Genomic DNA, 17,334 nt, shown 5'->3' with positions numbered 1-17,334 from the left:
TCTTCCCTGGCTTTGGGTAACGCCCAGGAGGACGCAAGGGAGAGAGGAAGAGGCAACAGGAGGAAGGAAGCATGGGAAAGATACCTTGGTCAATGCCACTTCCTCTCTTATGCCCGCTTTCCCACCAAGTGTAGCCTCCAGAGGTATGTACCCGCTACAAGGTGAAGAAGACAAGGGGCTAACGTCTGATTAAACCATCTTCTCGACCGCCTTGGCTACCTGCCCACCAGACACGTTCCCATCAACCACCTACTCTGGTAGCAAGCAAAAGTAAACCCCTAACACCATAGTACGAATAACTACCTCATCTACCTCATCATTAACTAAGGTTCCTGGCCGTGCGTCAGTCTGAGTGCACATGAGTTCACACCCCCCCCCCCACCACCCACCCCCCTCCCCCAACCGTTGTTTCTCCTTCCAATTGCTGCTGAACCCATGTCCGCATCGGGCCTGCCTCAGATTGATGACTGGAGTCGTTTTTTTCTTGGCACTGGGCACCTAAGCTTGGCCCCTTGGGAGGAAACAGTTTCTGGGCAGCAGCAACTGACCAAGTGGTGATCGTATCGTCTCGTCCAATGCATACATGGTTTGCGAGATCAGGCATTTCCAACTGACAGATACGTTACACCTACCTACCCGCCTGCACCACAGCGCATCCGCAACTCCTGATACCCAAAATGCAGAACGGCCATTACTCATGACATTGGATTGTACCTTGATGAGACCCCGCCGCCGCTCAATCTGTGATCTCCTCAAGCATCGTACCGAGTGCATCGTTGATCCTCGGTTGCTTCTTTGTTCTTTTCGCTCATCGTGTCCCATCTGCCCCATTCCGTTTTCATGATCCTCGTCATGATCGACAGCGGCACACCACTCACCCATTCCCGTCTCCAACATGATCTTTCCAGTTCGTGTTTGGTTGCGATGACTGACCCCGAGCGCTCTGTCCTCACCTCGTCTCTGTCTAGGCCATGCTCACCGCCACCACAGATTGCACCTGTACTGCCCCGAGTGACCATCTGACACCGGATCCCCCCGTCATTTTTCTTTTTCCCTTGCCTTTGGCATTGTTGCCCCTCTCATTCACAGTGTGAACCCCGACATAGTGTAGTTGTGAATTCACTTAGTAGTGATGAACTCTATATGGTGTGCCTCGAGCAACCCTGATTACTCTCGCCCTCCCTGCCTTGAGATGTCCTCACTAAGCACACTGCACCCACGTTGGCTTTTGAACCAGCGCCACATGGGCTTCACAGAACTTCTCAATAGAAAAGAACAAAGTAGACGCAAACCTTGCCCCCTTGAGCGGATGAGCTTGACGCCTCCTGAGAGGAAGCAAGGCGGCGGGTTCATTCACCCGTCTCATCGGCTGACGTGGCTGCGGAAGTGCGCACAACGACCAGGCCATACCTTAAGGTCTGGCTGGCCGTCTGGCTGGCCGTGGTGCTGCTGGAGGGTTAAGTAACACAGACGCTTGGGTAGTAAAGCCCCCAGAGACCAAATTCACAATATTGTTCCAAAAATATCGACATGTATCGGGGATATTTTTGATTATTGGTGGTCTCCACACCTGGTGCGCTGATATAGAACTCGACCAAACTGAGAAAATGGCTAGGTGCTTTTCCCGGTGAACCTCTACCATCCCACCGCCTTCCCATGCCAGGCCTTCATATGTCGGTCTCCTAAATACGCCATCCCCTCGCTGGGGTTTTAAAGATCAGCCTAATACAGAAATACAAAAACAGCTCTTGTGCCATTTGTAACCACATGTTCCTTCCCATTGTGCACTTGCGCCCTTTGGATCGCTTGCCCAAGATGTCCTTTTCGGTTAAATATAGAAGCGTGTATAGTGGTGAATGTTTAGAAGATGGGACAAGAGTCCTCATCCAAGCAGAGCGGAGACATCCATCCTAGAGTCCTTGTCCGCAGCGGAGGGCGAGGATGGTGGGGGAACCTGCCGAGCAACGCTCCCCACAGGCGAGTTGGGCGCGGTCAACAGATGCGATGTGATTGATGGCAGACGAATGTGTCCAGCGTCTTTGCTTTCACCTGATGCGTGTAGGAGACTGCCAAAGGGAGGAAGAGAACGCGGGGCCGAGTTGTCGTCCATGCGGAGAGGAGCCAGCTGGATGGATGGTGTGTTGCCTCGCGAAAGGCACTGCGGAGATGTGGTGTAGCTGGATGCTGCGTCTGAGACTGTGGATGCCTCGCCATCGAGAACATCGCTTCCAGGTGAAGAAGTGGAATTCGGAGATGGGAGAGGTGACTCAAGTTGATAGTAGCCATGACCATGAGCGTAGAATGCAGGGGACACAGGAGAAGACATGCTATGCCTGGCATAGGGGAGAGAAGCGGCGTGAGAGTTTATGGTGAGTGCCGGGCGTTGGTACGCAGACGAGCCGTAGCGTCGATCGTCGTAACCGGAGGTGCTCTGGGTAGCTCTGCGGCGGTCGTGACGCTTCCGACGGTTCTGGCTTCCGTTCCACCAGTTCTTGACGGCATTGTCGCTGCGGCCATGCAGGCGTCGTGCAATCTCTGCCCACCTCTTGCCGATCTCGCTGACGAGTATTTCGATCTGGGCACCTTCCTCAGGCGTGATGGGCTCATGGTTTAGTGTGGGCTTGAGGTTCTGGTGGAATCGTTCTCTGCACTGCTTCGGCGTCCTAGTTCCCAGGGCCTGGGCAATCCGTACCCAGTTCAAGGGGCCCTGATCATTGACAAGCTGCATCAGGTAGGCGTCCTCTTGTTGTGACCACGGTCCTCTCCGCTGGGAAGCCATGGCGATGGCGGTCGTGGGCTAGAGGGTAGAGAAGATTGTTGCGGGAAGGAGAGGTGGAGGCAGTATGGATGTCGACGCGACGGATGGTTGTTGACAATGTATGTGTGTGAGGATGTATGGTTTATATGATTATGCGACGGACAGTCAAGCGTAAGGACTGAGGACAGTGTATTGGCTGATAGAGTGGCTGATGGAGTGGATGATGGGTGATAAGAGTGAAGAGGCTGAAGAGAGTCTTGGATGAGCGTGGGATGTTGGTGTATATATGTTGTTGAGCAGGTGGAAGCGGCGTGGTGGAGAGACAACGTGCAAAAGCAGAAGTGTGAAGGTTGAAGAGGCTGTGCGCTCACAACTAGGTGAGGTGTAGCGAATCCCAGATAAAATTGGAGGGCATGGGGGAACGACGGAAGAATAAGAAAGGATAAGGTTTGAAGTGAACCTGGTAGAGAGAAAGAGAGGGTGGGAAAAGAAGAAGGAGGGTGAAGGAAACTTGACCACCCCCCCCCCCCCCCCCCCTCCCCCCACTACCACGCCCCCCGGACGGATATGTAGATCAGAGATCAAAGCAAAGAGAGAGAAAAAGAGAGCCGAAAGGGAGGGGCAGAGAGAGCAGAGTCCATGGGTGATGGTGGGAAGTGGAGTAATGTTTTTTGAAAATCATCCGGTACATGATCATCTAGCTCCATCAAGTAAGTACCGATAGGCAGCGGTTGCGTACCTGGTGCGTACGTAGCTTCAGTGCCAAAGAGTACGACCCGATGGAGCTGGAATAGGATAAGACGCTTTCTCAGTTGAGGAGAGAAGTAGAAAATTCAGGATTTGAGGTAGAGCTCAGCACGGATGACTATGGGAGAAATACCTCGGATCAGAAACTGGGGGTGTGAGACTCCTTCACAGGGTGGATGGGAGGGGAAGGGAGGGAGGGTGTAAAACCGGTAGCACGCACTCGTTCAGGCCAAACTATATCCGTCTTCTTTCAGCAAGACCCCCCATAAACGATGAGAAGAACACAGCGATGACACGGTGCCGGGTGGCCCAGGTTTAGGTCTACAGGTAGGTCTAGGTCTAGGTCCAGGTCCAGCCCACGCAGCTCCAGGTGAGCGAAGTGGAATCGGTGGATTGGGTGGGAGATATCACCTCACTGATCCTCACATGGCGGTACGGAACGGGGCTCGTAGGGGTACGTACCCGACTCGACAGGGTGAGGTATCCGTCACCCCCTTCCCTCTCTTCTCTCTCCTAACGCTTTCTCGTGGTCGTTCACGCACACTTCCTCCCGCCTGTGCTGCTCTTATGCATCCCTCTAGAGCACCGGCGGACTCTCAAGGGCAACCAGAAACCGACAACTCACTGATACACACAACAAATTCATCGTCTTCAACAGGATATGACGATGGTTCGGAGTAGCGAGGAGGGGCTCTATCCGGTCCCCGGAACCGCAACTAGGCTTGAGCAATAGGAAACAATCCTTTCGACGGATGGGCTTGCCCTCATGGTCTTCTCCTTTGGACACACGCCCCTCGCGCCTTTCCTTGTCTCCCCTCTCTCTCGCTGTCCGCCCCCGGTCCCTGTCGTCCATCCCTATCCCGGTGTCCCGTTTGTGACGCCAATGAGAATCCTTGTTCCCCTGTTCTGCCACTAGCACTTGTAGCGGCCCCGGCTCAAGCCTCGACCCAAGCCAAGCAGCGCCATAAACCCAGCGGGACAGGATTCTCTGATCTGATGCTAGGATGATGCCGCTGCTGGAATCGGGCGCTGCTGGACAGACGGAAGAGGCATGGTGAAAACGCAGAGGGTGAAGGTCCAGCTGCTTGCCGCGAAAGAAAAAAAAAGGTACGATATGCACCTCCAGAGACATCACATTAGGCGCATTCGGCGGAAGTTAGGTACGTATCGTATTTCCTCCTCGGGTCTGTCTTCATGCTTGGCATTCTGCTGCAATAGTACTCGTTTTGATGTGTTCGCATGTAATGTCACTCTGTGAACGCTGTAGCCCAGTAGTTCAGCCAATGCAAATATGATGGGTGTGCCATGTCATGCCATACTGCTCCAGCGTTCGAGGGCGGCATTATGCAGGCCAGTCCGCGTCGAGAGATGTCAAACTGACGAACTTGGCTAAGCGCATTCGGATAATATCGAGGGCTTGGGCGTTGTCGTTGACGGTGCGTCCTGTGGCTGTTGCTCGAGTATCTCGCCGGGTCAAACTGGCCTCTTTGGGCGGACGGACGTCACCACAGCTTAATGTATCATTTTCTTTCGCCCCATTGTCAATGGACGAAGGCAGAGGCACGGGCGACACGTCCGGGAAGTGGTGTATTCTTGCTCCGAGCTCCAGGACCCCCATAGCGATCAACTGAAGCTGACAGGCTGAGGTGTGAATACTGGGCCAAGCTCATTCCAGATCGAATTGGGGCCAGCAGGGCGAGTGCGAGTCGCACAGAGCACAGACTCTGCACGCCCATATTGAAATGTAGCAGTGCGCACTGCTGTAGAATCTGCAGGCCCATGGTGCGTGTCCCTTGGGATGCAGTGTAGCCAGCGCCGTGCGCGGCAACGATGCGATGCGGATGCGATGCAAAGCCGACACTGTGGGTCTAGGGGCCTGTGTGGGCAAGGAATCCTGAAGCGGAGGCTCAGTGGTGTCCGTCCTCGGGCACCACACAGAGAGGAAGATGGAAGGGTTGTTCGAAGTGGAAGAGGAAATCGGCGCGTACCGGGGCCTGGCCTGCTGGAAACGGCGGCATCAGATCCTGCCGCGAAGGCGAGTCCGGTCGAATGACGGAAGCAGAAGCGACGACTAGACGGCAGAACCACACCGAGATGGCATTGCCATGTACATACATCATCCACCCATTCATCACTTCGGGAGGGCCGCGTTCAGCTGGCCCGGGTGAGCGACCAGTGGAACGCGAGGGCCATCATGCTGGCTGAGTGTAATTGGATGTCAGGGTGCTCAGGCGGGCAGAAATAAATGGGCGTGACAGGCTCGCTCTTGATGATCACCATGTAGCCTGTAGGCGAGGCGGCCCTCGTCCTCGTACCCATGTGTTCGTCCCAGTACGTGCTGGACCGCTATTCATCTGCTGTCGCTCTGTAGGCATGTTTTTAACCACGTCGAGGTCGTATCCCTAGTGGCGCGGGGTACTGAGGTTCGGACGTCGGGGTCAAAGGGTCTGGGCTTTGGACAGAGTTAGTCAGCCTGTAGACAATCCCATCCCTTCTTAATCTATGTGTTCGTTTTTTTTCGCCACTGCTTTCTCCCATGTGCTGCATCCCGTCAACCGTCGACCAGAAGAACTGGCCTCCTCCTCCTTGTCCGAACCGCTCTGATTCAGTTAGTGGCAGTATCGCTGGCTAACCAATTGAGACAAGCATTGAGTCTCACCTGGAAGGCCTGAGTGTTGGCGAAAGAGTACTCGGGTTCAGACAACGGACGCCTGCTTTGACAGGTGAGCTAGGCACGAGGAGTAGGAGTAATCTACCATCATATGTGTCGCCGTCCATGTTGCTGAGTCCGTCTGTAGAGAAGGGAGGGGTGCATGACAGAAAGTTGGCGTGGCATTCGGTGACGGACTGCCAGGAAGTCTCTGACAGCTGACTGGTCGCTTCTGGCTTTGTCATGGTGCATGAATAGTGCTGAACGGGGTGTAGCGCTGTAGCACAGCCGCAAATGTACACGGTTTCTTTCTCCGGACGGAGCCGCCATATCCTGAGAACCCAATCGGATCGTTCAGGGTCTTGCTTGGGTTCGAGGGGGGGGGGCCAAGGGACCGGCCGATCTGACCAAGGCAAAACCAAAGCGTCGACTACCAGGTCGACATCAACGTCAACGTCAACGGCCACCACTGGACACAATGCGAGCCAAGCTCACAGCGCCTCGCAGAACTAGGCTGTGCGACGACGGACTCGTCGATGTCGATGGGGGACCGCCGTGACGGATGGAGCATGGCTCCAATGGGAGAGACGGCCGCCTACTTTATCTCCCCGTGCGTCTTTGCTAGAGGTAGGTAGAGAACCTCGGACACGGCAGAAGAGGGGGGCATCGAGATTGAATTGCGCACGGCAGTTGCCATAATAGCATCCCGTGGCGAGCCATAAACGCAGCTATGGTGGCGTCGTCTTCTCGGACATGCCATGACAGCCTATATCTGGGGACGGCCGATGCCACGCCAAAAGCAGACACACTGCACAAGTAAGTCAGACTGGATTGTCTGCGTTTGGACAAGCGGAGAGCCCGGAACATCGTTCCGGCGTAATGCAGCATGATTCGGTAGGCTGCCAATCTCTGCCCAGCGACAATCACTAATAAAAATAGAAAAAACACCCTCCTCTCCCCTCACGCCAGTTTGGAGAATCACTGCCCAGGTGACGGACGCTGGGCAATGACGATGCTGCTGGTCACTGGTCACTAGAGCCCGAGTGCACTAGAAATGGCTCACAGTCCATCGGCCTGGGGCCGAGCCAGCCGACTCGTCCTCATCCAAGGTGCGGATACTCGACAGGCCCTGGCTGCTCGTCCGGTTTGCCGAGAGCAAAGTCGCTACCTACTACTCCTTTCTCGGATCAAAGGACGACGGAGATGACGATGCGGGTTTCCCAGAATGGGAGATGCAGCGCCTGCCGCCTGGCACACCCCGGCACGACGACCCCCCCCCCCCTCTGTAAGGTACCTACATAGTAGGCAGCTACGGGGGATAACCCGCCGGTCCGGGTCACCTGCCCCACATGCGCCGCCCAACGTGCGCCTCAGTGGCTTTCCCGTCCCGCTGCCAGTCGACACTGGGAGGCCTGAAAGTGTGCCGAGAGAATCCCGGCGCAACGGAACCTCGTGTGGGGCCATGGTGACCCAGAATTCCGCCTCTTTCTCCGGCCCGGCCGTCTGATAGCTTGCAGTCTGAGATGCATCGCATCTTGCCCCCCGGTCTATTACCAAATGCATAGCACAGTAGCAACATTCGACATCACTCTTTCCATTGTAGGCATTGGTAATAAAAAAAAAAGTGTTCAACACCCCCCCCCCCCCCCCCTCCCCCAATGCAATTTGGATAACTGTCCATCTCCTGTCCGTCGCACCCTGCTCCAAAACCCTCACGACCAGCCACAAATCGCCCTTCGCATCTGACCATGAACAGAGCATTTGATCAACCACATTATGCCACAAACTACTTGAGGATATCGAGTATCTTTGCAAGACCTTGCGCATCGCCCGCCAGCGTTCCGGCCTGCTCCTTGTCAACCCACCCGACGGTGTAGCCGCCCCCAAAGTCGACGATCCATGCATTGTCGTCCTCGTCGATCAGCACATTCTCGGCTTTGGCATCACCCCAGATGATGCCTTTGTGGTGCAGCTCCTCCAGGGACGTGCTGATCTGCTCCGCCCAGCGTCTTCTCAGGCCCGGCGAGCTCTGCTCAGCCCTCGCACTCGACAACACTCCTTTGGCGTCGATCCAAGTGAAGAGCATGCCCATCATCTTGTTTCCGTCTCGTACGACTCCCCTTAGGCGACAGATCCATGTTGCCGGGGCAGGAGGTATCTGCGCCACGGCAATTGCTTTCAGTGTTTTCAGTTCCTTCCTCGCATGCGCTGGGCCGAATGAGAGTCCAAATGACTTGAAGTAGCACGCAACCTTGCCGCCATTCCCTTCATCGACAAGGACCTTGGTCGGTCGTCTTATCAAGACTTCTTCCGGGCAGTCATAGATAATCTCGACTTCGGACGGAAGGTACGACTGAGTCCACTCGTGGAAGCCTGTGAGAAGTTCGTCATCGGCAACCACGATCGGCCTGGACCAGCCGTGTTCCCGAGTCTCTACCTGGTACGGTCGCGGTACCTCGTTGGTGGCATCGATACGGCAAACGAAATACGACGGGAAAAGATAATGGGAGAGAGTGGGTCGTCCATCCTTGGGAACCGGCGAAGGAGACGGCGCCAGCTGGGCGATGAGAGGCTCAAACAGCTTTGAGAGCCACTCGCACGCGTCTTCGACGTAGAAATCGTCCTGCTCTTCTTCCCCAGACCGCAGTAGGTCTAGACACTTCTGATACTGCTCTGCGAGCTTGGGTGATTGATTAAAAAGAGACGGAGAAATGGTGCAGTAGAAGGCTTGTCCCTTATTAGTTCGTATGACTAGGTCACAGTCATCTTCGGTTTCGTGAACCTGCCAGAGAGCGATGTCGTAGTGAGGTAACTTCTCCATAACGACAGGCCAAATGGGTAGTGGTGGTGGTGGTGGTGGCGGCGGCGGTGGTGCAAGCAGGTGAAATCAAACCGAGTGAGACTGTCGAGGATACCTGGAGTCTTATGGCCCGCGGCGCGTATTTCCGAGTGATCAGGATGCGCTGTCAGCGAAAGGTGGCCAGTGCCCCGCGGGTTCTTTGATGTTTGATTGGCTGGCTTTCTGCTGTCAAAGAGGCACGGACTGCGGGCGACACGCCTGTCACTTTCTTGCCTCTGTTCTGGCCTCGATTGTGACAGCCAGTCTGCACACGTCGGCGTATCGCTGTGTATATTTTAGGCATGATGGCTTCTAGTTAGCTTGATGATCCATCGGTCCAGACGTACATGATCTTCCCGGCATCCTACTCTGTATATAACAGGCATCCGAAGGAAGGCATGCTCAGTGACTGGTGGCGTCTTAGTATGTTTGTAAAGCAAATTCACTCAGCCATTGAACCTCTCCGTCAAATTCCTCCCTAGTTTTCATTCTCTTCAAGGCCAACATGTGTCGAGCATGGCGATACACCTTCTCGTGCGGACACCAAAGCGGAGACAAATGGTACGACCCCAAGAAGGCCGAAGATTGCCCAGCGGCTGTACGAGCCAACCGCCGGCACAGACAGCACGGGACTCTGTTGCGCTGTGCTCCCCTTGCAACCGCCTCCGTGTCAACCCAGGGTGTCTGTTCACGGGATAAGTGCTATGCCAAAGAGTACCTCATCCCCTACGGCTGGTGGTGTCACCACTGCGGCATGATGAATGAAGCCGGAGCAAGGCACTGTGCGAATCCTCAGGCTGGACACGACTAGAGACCATGCCGGCATGATCCTTGTAAGCAATGCGAAACCAGTGACCCTGCTCAAGCAGGTTACTACTAGGGAATCTAGGGGAGACAGACGCCAAGTTAGAATGGTGTTTACTGTGGAATCTCGGATGGTTGTTTATATAGTTCTTTTTGGATATGTATAAACAACAATAACGCAATTATTAAGGGGACACAATAGCTAAGGGTGGGTAATACAGGTCTACTACAATATAGAATCCTAGTTTCTCTACTACAGTCTATTGCATTAGTAGCATTCGTAATTAAATAATGCATCTATATGTAAGGGCAAAATGCGTACTATTACAAATTTACTACTTTTTTACTAGTAGAATTATAAATTACAGAACTATTAATATTAAAATACCCTTATATTACTATTACTATTACTATTACTTACTACTTAAAGTAAAGCTATTTAAACTTAATATAAATTACTCTTTAGTACTAATTACTAATTTAATTACTATAGAAGTTTCTCTCTTATTATTACTATATATAATTTAATACTCTCTTATAGAGGAGAGGGATAATTAGCCTATAAAGCCTATAAAGCCTATAAAGCTTATAATACTTATAATACTCTTATTCTTATTATTTCTATTATTTCTATTACTACTACTAGCTAATTAAATTAAATATTAAATTAATTAAATATAATATAAATAATAGTACTAATACTAAATAAGAATAAGTAGAAGAAGATAGTTTAAGTATTAATATTAATAAAGAAAATAAATAAAGAGGTAGCTACTTAAATAGAATACTCTATTTAAACTATAAAATAGTAGTAATATTAATACTAAGTAATTAAGTAAGTAAAGAAATACTCTATTATAAAGTATAATTAAATAAAATTAGAGATTTAGTAATTATATAAGCTATTAGAGCTTCTAGTATATTATAATAATTTTACTTTTAATAAAATATTAAATTTCCTATTTAAATAGTTTAGTATAACTATTTATAAATTAATTCTTAATTAGTAACTTTAAGTAGTTAAGTAAATATTAAAAAAGATTTATCTAATTACTACTTAATAAAATAAAGATTTTTAATACACTTAATTATATTGTATATAGTAGTATAACTTATAGTAGCTTATATTTATTAATAAGTTTAGTATTAATAAGTGTATAAGTATACAAAGGATAGAATAAGTACTAAAAAGTCTTATAGCTTATTATATAATTATACTTAAATAAGAGTAATAGTATTAAATTTTACTAATTCTTACTCTTAATAGTATTATTAATATTATAATATACTTAGGGATAATAAATAGTAATAGCTTCTTTATATAAATAATATAGAGTCTATTACTAAAGTATAATACTTTTCCTATACTAAGGTTAATTATTATAATAAATAATACAAGTTTTTATTATTAATAAAATATTAAGGAAGCCTATAATACTACTAGTATTATTCTTAAGTTTCTCTCTCTATACTTACTAGACTTTAACTTAATTAAGGAGTTTTTTAGTAATTTAAAGAGGCTATTCTAAAAGTAATACTCTATATAGAATTAGAATAAGGCTAATAATTAAGACTTTAAAGACCTATGAGTAGACTGTATAGTAGAAGTTAAATAAGGAATAAAGTAAATAGAAGGCTACTTTTAGTACTCCTTTATTAATTTTAAGAGTACAGAAAGAATTTTTAATAACTTTATTATTATATAGAATATAGAAGTATATTTTAAGTAGAGTAGTATTAAGAGTATTTTAGAGGTAATATAATTACTATTATTAAAATAAGCTATAGTTAAAATAAATAATAAAAATAATGTATTAAAAATAGCCTTATAGGCCCTTTATATTAAAGTAAAATCTCTATTATAGTATATTTACTACTTACTAACTTCTCTATTACTTCTATTATTTGCCTACTTCTTTACTTATTTACTACTTAAATATAACTCTATTAATAAAGTACTATTTTTAACTTAAATTAAATTAGTAGCCTTTGCACTTAATGTACACATATAGTAAGTCAGCTAATATAGTAAGTTAGCTACCTTCCTCTACTTTTTACCCTTTTATACAAATTAATTCAACTACAATATACAAAATTAATTAAAACTACTTATTATCCTCTTCCTTATTACTATTCTAAACTACCTTATAGGTTTGTGCATTATATTTAGACTTTCTACAATTGCTATAGTATTGCGCGCGTAGTTGTTACGGTCAGATATCCGACAGTGGTGTTTCTGCTAACAGGTAGCTGAGGTCAGTACTCAATGAACAGTGCTGGGGTCTTGCTGGCTTGTTGGAGGTCTTGTTGGGGAGGATGCGGTGATCAGTCGTATACTCAAGGCGTAGGTAACTTGTCGTAGTCACAACAGAAGGATAATCTAAGAGTCACTTATGGTAGAGTGAATCACGAAGTTGATTGCTGAAGAGCTATGGAAGGTAACTACATTGTGTGGAACGAATGTCCTTATATCCTAGTGTCCTGTTGTTGGATCACTTCCCGTTGTTGGTGATCCTTGGTGTTGGATCAGTTCAGTGGTTCACTGATCCTGAGTGCAGGATCATGTTGGATCACTAGCGATCCAAACTGATCCATCACGTGACCTTCCCTAGTTCTTCCGTTCCGTTGTTCGGCCTGCGCCGTGCGCCTGCATACATGAGTGTCTCTCTGCCCTGCTGTTCGCGCCAGGGGCCGTTCCAGGCTGCATCAGTCACCAACCGAATTCGGGTCGTAACATCAGGTCTCCTCTTCAAAGGTCTGAGTCCCGCAGACCGCTATAAGTAGGTCGTCTCTCCCAGGTTGGGGAGGCGTCAATCGTGCTTCCTTAATGATGCTGACACCATGTCCGGTCGCGTAGTCAAACGAAAGGCGGATTCCGAAATCTCTCAGAAAACCCGCGAACGTCGATCTCTTGCCGAAGCGGTTGAGCGCCACGGAGTCGACGTCATGCCTTGCACTTATTGTTTCAAGTCCAACAAGGTCTGTAAAATGGCCGAAGAATCGTCGCGATGCGGCGAGTGCATTCGTACCGGTCGCAGCCAGTGCGATGGAAATAATGTCGCGGATGCCCGTGAGTTCCCCCTTCTCTCTTTTGGTTCTTTTGGCTGACTTTGTAGTGAATCGCTGTATGTCGGAGCAGCGCAAGATTGAGAAGGAGGAGCGTGAGGCGGAGGAGGCAATGGAGGTTCTTCAGATGCAGTTGTCTACTGCTCTGGGTCGTTTGTCTCGTTTGCGGAAGCAGAAGCGCTTCCTGAAGGATCGTGGATCCGAGTTGATTCGTCGGGGTCTTCAGTCCTTGGACGAGTTGGAAGCTCAGGATCGTGAGGTGGCGGAGGCCGAGGCTAGAGTTGAGCAGGATCTCGTCTCCTGGGGTGCCGGCGAGGTGTTCGACTGGAGTTCTCTGGGTGTGGGGTCAGATTTTGCGGAGCTAGGTCCCTTGAGTCCTTCTCGTGGTACTGCTGAAGGGCCTGCTGGGAATGTTGGAGGTTCTTGACTGGTTCCCATGAGTTGTCTTCGTGTCCGTAGCCTTTCCATTTTATGAGATACTCGTCATGACCATTTTCGTTCCTGTGGTCGATGATTCGTTCGACTTCGTATTCTGGCTCGTGGGTTTCGACGATGATGCAGTCTTCTGTGTGTGATCCGCGTGGTGCTGGTTCTAGCAGTGCGATGTGGAAGACTGGGTGGACTTTCATCGTGTCTGGGAGCTTCAGTTTGAAGTTGACGTCTGAGATTTTTTGGATAATTTCGAAGGGTCCAAGTTTTTTGTAGTCGAGCTTGTCGCTTGGTCGCTTCGTCTTGATGTTTCGGCGTATGAGGTACGCGCTATCTCCCTCTTCGAAGGATGGTCCCGTCATCCTTGATGGGTCTGAATATTTCTTCATTCGTGCCCTAACGAATTCCAAGTCGTTGGAGATGTTTTTCTGGAGTTCTCGTAGCTTGTTGTAATCTGCCACAGCCTTCAGTGCTCGTGGTCCTTGTCGAGGCTGTCCATATGCGGTAGGTTGGAATCCGTAGTTGAGGTAGAAGGGTGAGTGAAGTGTGCTTTCTCCAATAGCACTGTTGTAGGCGAATTGGGCCATAGGTAGCAGTGGTACCCAATTGTCTTGGTCGTAATTGACATAGCATCGTAGGTATTGTTCGAGGATCTGGTTGATCCGTTCGGTTTGTCCGTCGGTTTGCGGATGGAAGGCGGTCGACAGCTTGTGATCAGCTCCTAGTTGCGAAATCAGGGATTTCCAAAACTTGGATGTGAACAACTTGTCTCTGTCCGACACGATTTCTTTCGGCAATCCGTGGTTACTGATGATATACTTCAAGAACGTGTACGCAAGGTCTTCTGCCGTGCTTGATTCCAAGTACGGGATGAAGTAGGCGTATTTCGTGAGGCGGTCGATGATAACCAGTATGCTGTCGTACCAGGTTTTCGTGAGTGGTTCTCTTGACTTTGGGAGTTTGACGATGAAGTCCAAAGAGATCGAATGCCATGCTTCTGGTGGGATTGGCAGTGGTTGCAGCTGTCCGTAGGGTTTGTGCGGACTGTTCTTGCTTTTCTTGCACATCTCGCAATCCTTGATTGCGGAAGCCACTTCTGCTCGTGTGACTCTTTTGTCGTAGTGTTGTCGAATTCGCTTGAATGTCTTCGTAACTCCTTGGTGTCCATGTGCGCGAGCGCTGTGAATTTCTCTGATCTGTTCAGGTGTCATTCGGCCAGTCGTGCTGGTATTGACACGGGTGCCGATCATGATGAGTTTCTGTGCTGGCACTAGGTCGCCTTTGTCGTCTTGCTCTAAGATGACAAGAGTTTCGTCTGGTACTGGGGTTTCGTGATCCGGTCTTCGGCTTAAGGCATCAGCTCTGCCGTTTTCTGTTCCCTTGACGTAGATGATCCGAAAGTTGAATTCCGAGAGGAATTCAGACCATCTGATCTGTCGCTTGTTGAGGGCTTTCGATGTTGTGAAGTGGGCTAGGTTCTTGTGGTCAGTATAGACCTTGACTTCGTGCTTGGTGCCAGAAAGTTGTGGTTTCCATTCTCTGAATGCTTCGATAATTGCCATGAGTTCTTTATCGTGGATTTGATAGTTGAGTTCGGGTCCGCTGAGTTTCTTGGAGAAGAAGCCGCAGGGATGCAGTCTTCCTTCTTCGTCGCGTTGTCCGAGTTGTCCACCGATGGCATAATCCGAGGCGTCGGTCTCAAGTTCGAAGGGTTTCCTAGGGTCTGGGATCATCAGGACAGGTTCGGATAGAACTTGCTGTTTGATGTCCTCGAAGGCTTTGTCTTGTTCGTTAGTCCATTCGAAAGTGGTGTCTTTGCGTGTGAGCTTGATGAGGGGGTTGATTTTGCCGGAATATCCTTTGAGGAATCGTCGATAGAAGTTGACGAATCCGAGGAATGATTGGATGTCCTTGACATTTTGGGGTCGAGGCCAGTCCTTGACTGCCGCGATCTTCTTGTCGTCCATGCGGATTTCGCCAGGGGTGATGGTGAATCCGAGGTAGTCGACTCGTTGACTGTGGAATACACTTTTCTCAGGTTCTACTAGGAGCTTGGCTTCTTGCAGCTTCTGTAGTACCTTGTGGACGTGCTCCTTGTGAATTTCGAGCGTGGGCGAGAAGATGAGGATGTCATCGAGGTAGACGACAACGAATACATCCAAGTATTCTCGCAGGACGTGGTTGATCATAGTTTGAAAGGAGGCGGGGGCGTTGGTAAGTCCGAAAGGCATGACGAGGTATTCGTAATTGCCTCTTCGTGTGCGGAAGCAAGTCTTCCATTCTTCCCCTTCCTTGATTCTGATCAGGTTGTAGGCTCCTTTGAGGTCGAGGGCCGTAAACCATTTAGCTCCGTGGAGTAGGTCTCGAAGTTCCGTGATGAGAGGTAACGGGTAACTATTCTTGATCGTGATGTCGTTGAGTTGTCGATAGTCAACGCAGAGTCGTAGTTTGCCGTTCTTCTTGGGCACAAACAGGATAGGATATCCTGCTGGGGATGTTGAGGGTCGAATGTAACCCTTTCTGAGGTTTTCGTCGATGTATTTGTCGAGTTCTTCCCGTTGGTTTTCATTAAGTCCATAGAGCTTATGAAACTTCGGGTGTTCTCCTTCCTTGATGGGGATCTCATGGTCCCAAGGACCATGTTCTGGTAAGCCTGTTTCCAGTTCTTCGGCAAACAGCTTCTTGTAACTGCGGTATTCTGCGGGGATTGGGGAGAGTCGTTCTTTTTCCCGCTGATCGTTGATAAAGGATTCGAATCGCTCATCTTTCATAGGTTCGATCCGTTTGACGTAGGCGACGTATCTCTGTCGTCTGTGTTCACCCGGGGGTTGCGGCATGCAACGCGCTTCCGTGGCTGAATCTCTCCATCGAAGTTGGTTGGCCTTCCAACTGATGTCTGGGTCGTGTTTTCGTAGCCATGGGACTCCTAGGATAACGTCTAGTTGTCCTATCTTTGTGATGTCGAAGACCAGTTGTTCTTGACGACCATGGATTACCATAGAGAGTTGCGCGGTCTCTTTGCTAATGGTGCCTCCGTCGTACTCAACTGTTTCTCCTTCCACGTTCTGAAGGGCGTATGGTTCGTCCTTGAGTCTCCATGCGATCTGTCGTTGATTGATCAATCGTGGTGACATGAAATTTGCTTGGGCCCCGCTGTCGATCATGACCTGTGTGGGCTGCCCATCGATGATGGCTTCCAGGAAGAGGTGTCTGTCGTCTTCCCTGGTTGTGGCACATAGGGACTTCTGGTGTTGTGTCGCCGTCTGCGGTCCCTTTGCAGTTGGCGTCCCTAGTTTTTTGACTTCTGGCTGGTGTTCTTTTCTTTGATCTGCGTTCTCCATGTTCGTGCCTTTCCTTCGTAGTGGTATTTGCACTTGTCGAACATGCAGTCTGACCAGTGTTTGGTGATGTGGTTGACACAAGGCATGGGGTGCTTCGGGCTTGGCTGAAAGCATAGCCACTTGGTGAGGTATTCCTTGACTTCCCATGTGTTGAGTTCTGAGTCCTGGTAAGCTCTTGGGATGGGTTCTCGTCCTTGCCGTCGGGGAAAGAAGGCGTATTCTTCTTTCGAGCGGAGGTGGGTCTTGCATTCGTCGTAGATGCAGTCTGCCCAGAAAATCCTGTAGTGTCGTTTGTGGGCGAGCTCGAGTAATTTATCGTCTCCAAACAGGGGTTTCTCCTGAACCTGGACTTCAGGCCTATTGTTGACGTCGACGTCTTCTGTACCATAGAAGCGTATTTCTTGGTTGTTGTGTGTTTTGTCGACGTTGGGTCGTTGGTTGATTTGGGTGCGGTTGGTGTCCAGATATGTTTGCGAGGCTAAGGGTTCGTCCGAATCGATGTCGTTGCCTTCGTCGATCTCGTACTCTTGTAGCTTCGTTCTGTCGTAGGGGTCGAGGTTTCTGAGTCTCTGCCTCATCTCTTGCTTGATTTTGAGGTTGGGACTTTTGGATCGAGTCGAGCTTCTAGTTCGTCTGAGCTCGAGGAGCTGTTCGGCTGCTCTTCGTTCCATCTTGCTTGGTGGGAGAAATTCGTCCAGCG

The 17,334-nt window shown here is 49.5% G+C and overlaps 2 protein-coding genes across 2 annotated transcripts; both read right to left on the bottom strand.

Annotated features, from left to right (window-relative positions):
* Positions 1-1,882: 1,882 nt before the first annotated feature.
* Positions 1,883-2,779, bottom strand: CH63R_12952 (Myb-like DNA-binding domain-containing protein; the record flags this gene model as incomplete). The annotated part of the gene is made up of 1 exon (XM_018307926.1): positions 1,883-2,779. The coding sequence occupies one exon, from the start codon at positions 2,777-2,779 to the stop codon at positions 1,883-1,885; it is 897 nt and encodes a 298-aa protein (XP_018152343.1).
* A 5,162-nt stretch (positions 2,780-7,941) lies between these two features.
* CH63R_12951 (Serine threonine protein kinase) lies at positions 7,942-8,976 on the bottom strand (the record flags this gene model as incomplete). Its single annotated transcript, XM_018307925.1, has 1 exon — positions 7,942-8,976. One exon carries the CDS (start codon positions 8,974-8,976, stop codon positions 7,942-7,944), a length of 1,035 nt encoding a protein of 344 aa, XP_018152342.1.
* Positions 8,977-17,334: the final 8,358 nt, after the last annotated feature.

This window comes from Colletotrichum higginsianum, chromosome 9 (genome assembly GCF_001672515.1).
Source record: "Colletotrichum higginsianum IMI 349063 chromosome 9, whole genome shotgun sequence".
Lineage (NCBI taxonomy): Eukaryota > Fungi > Ascomycota > Sordariomycetes > Glomerellales > Glomerellaceae > Colletotrichum > Colletotrichum higginsianum.
This window is presented reverse-complemented; position numbering and strand designations above follow the sequence as displayed.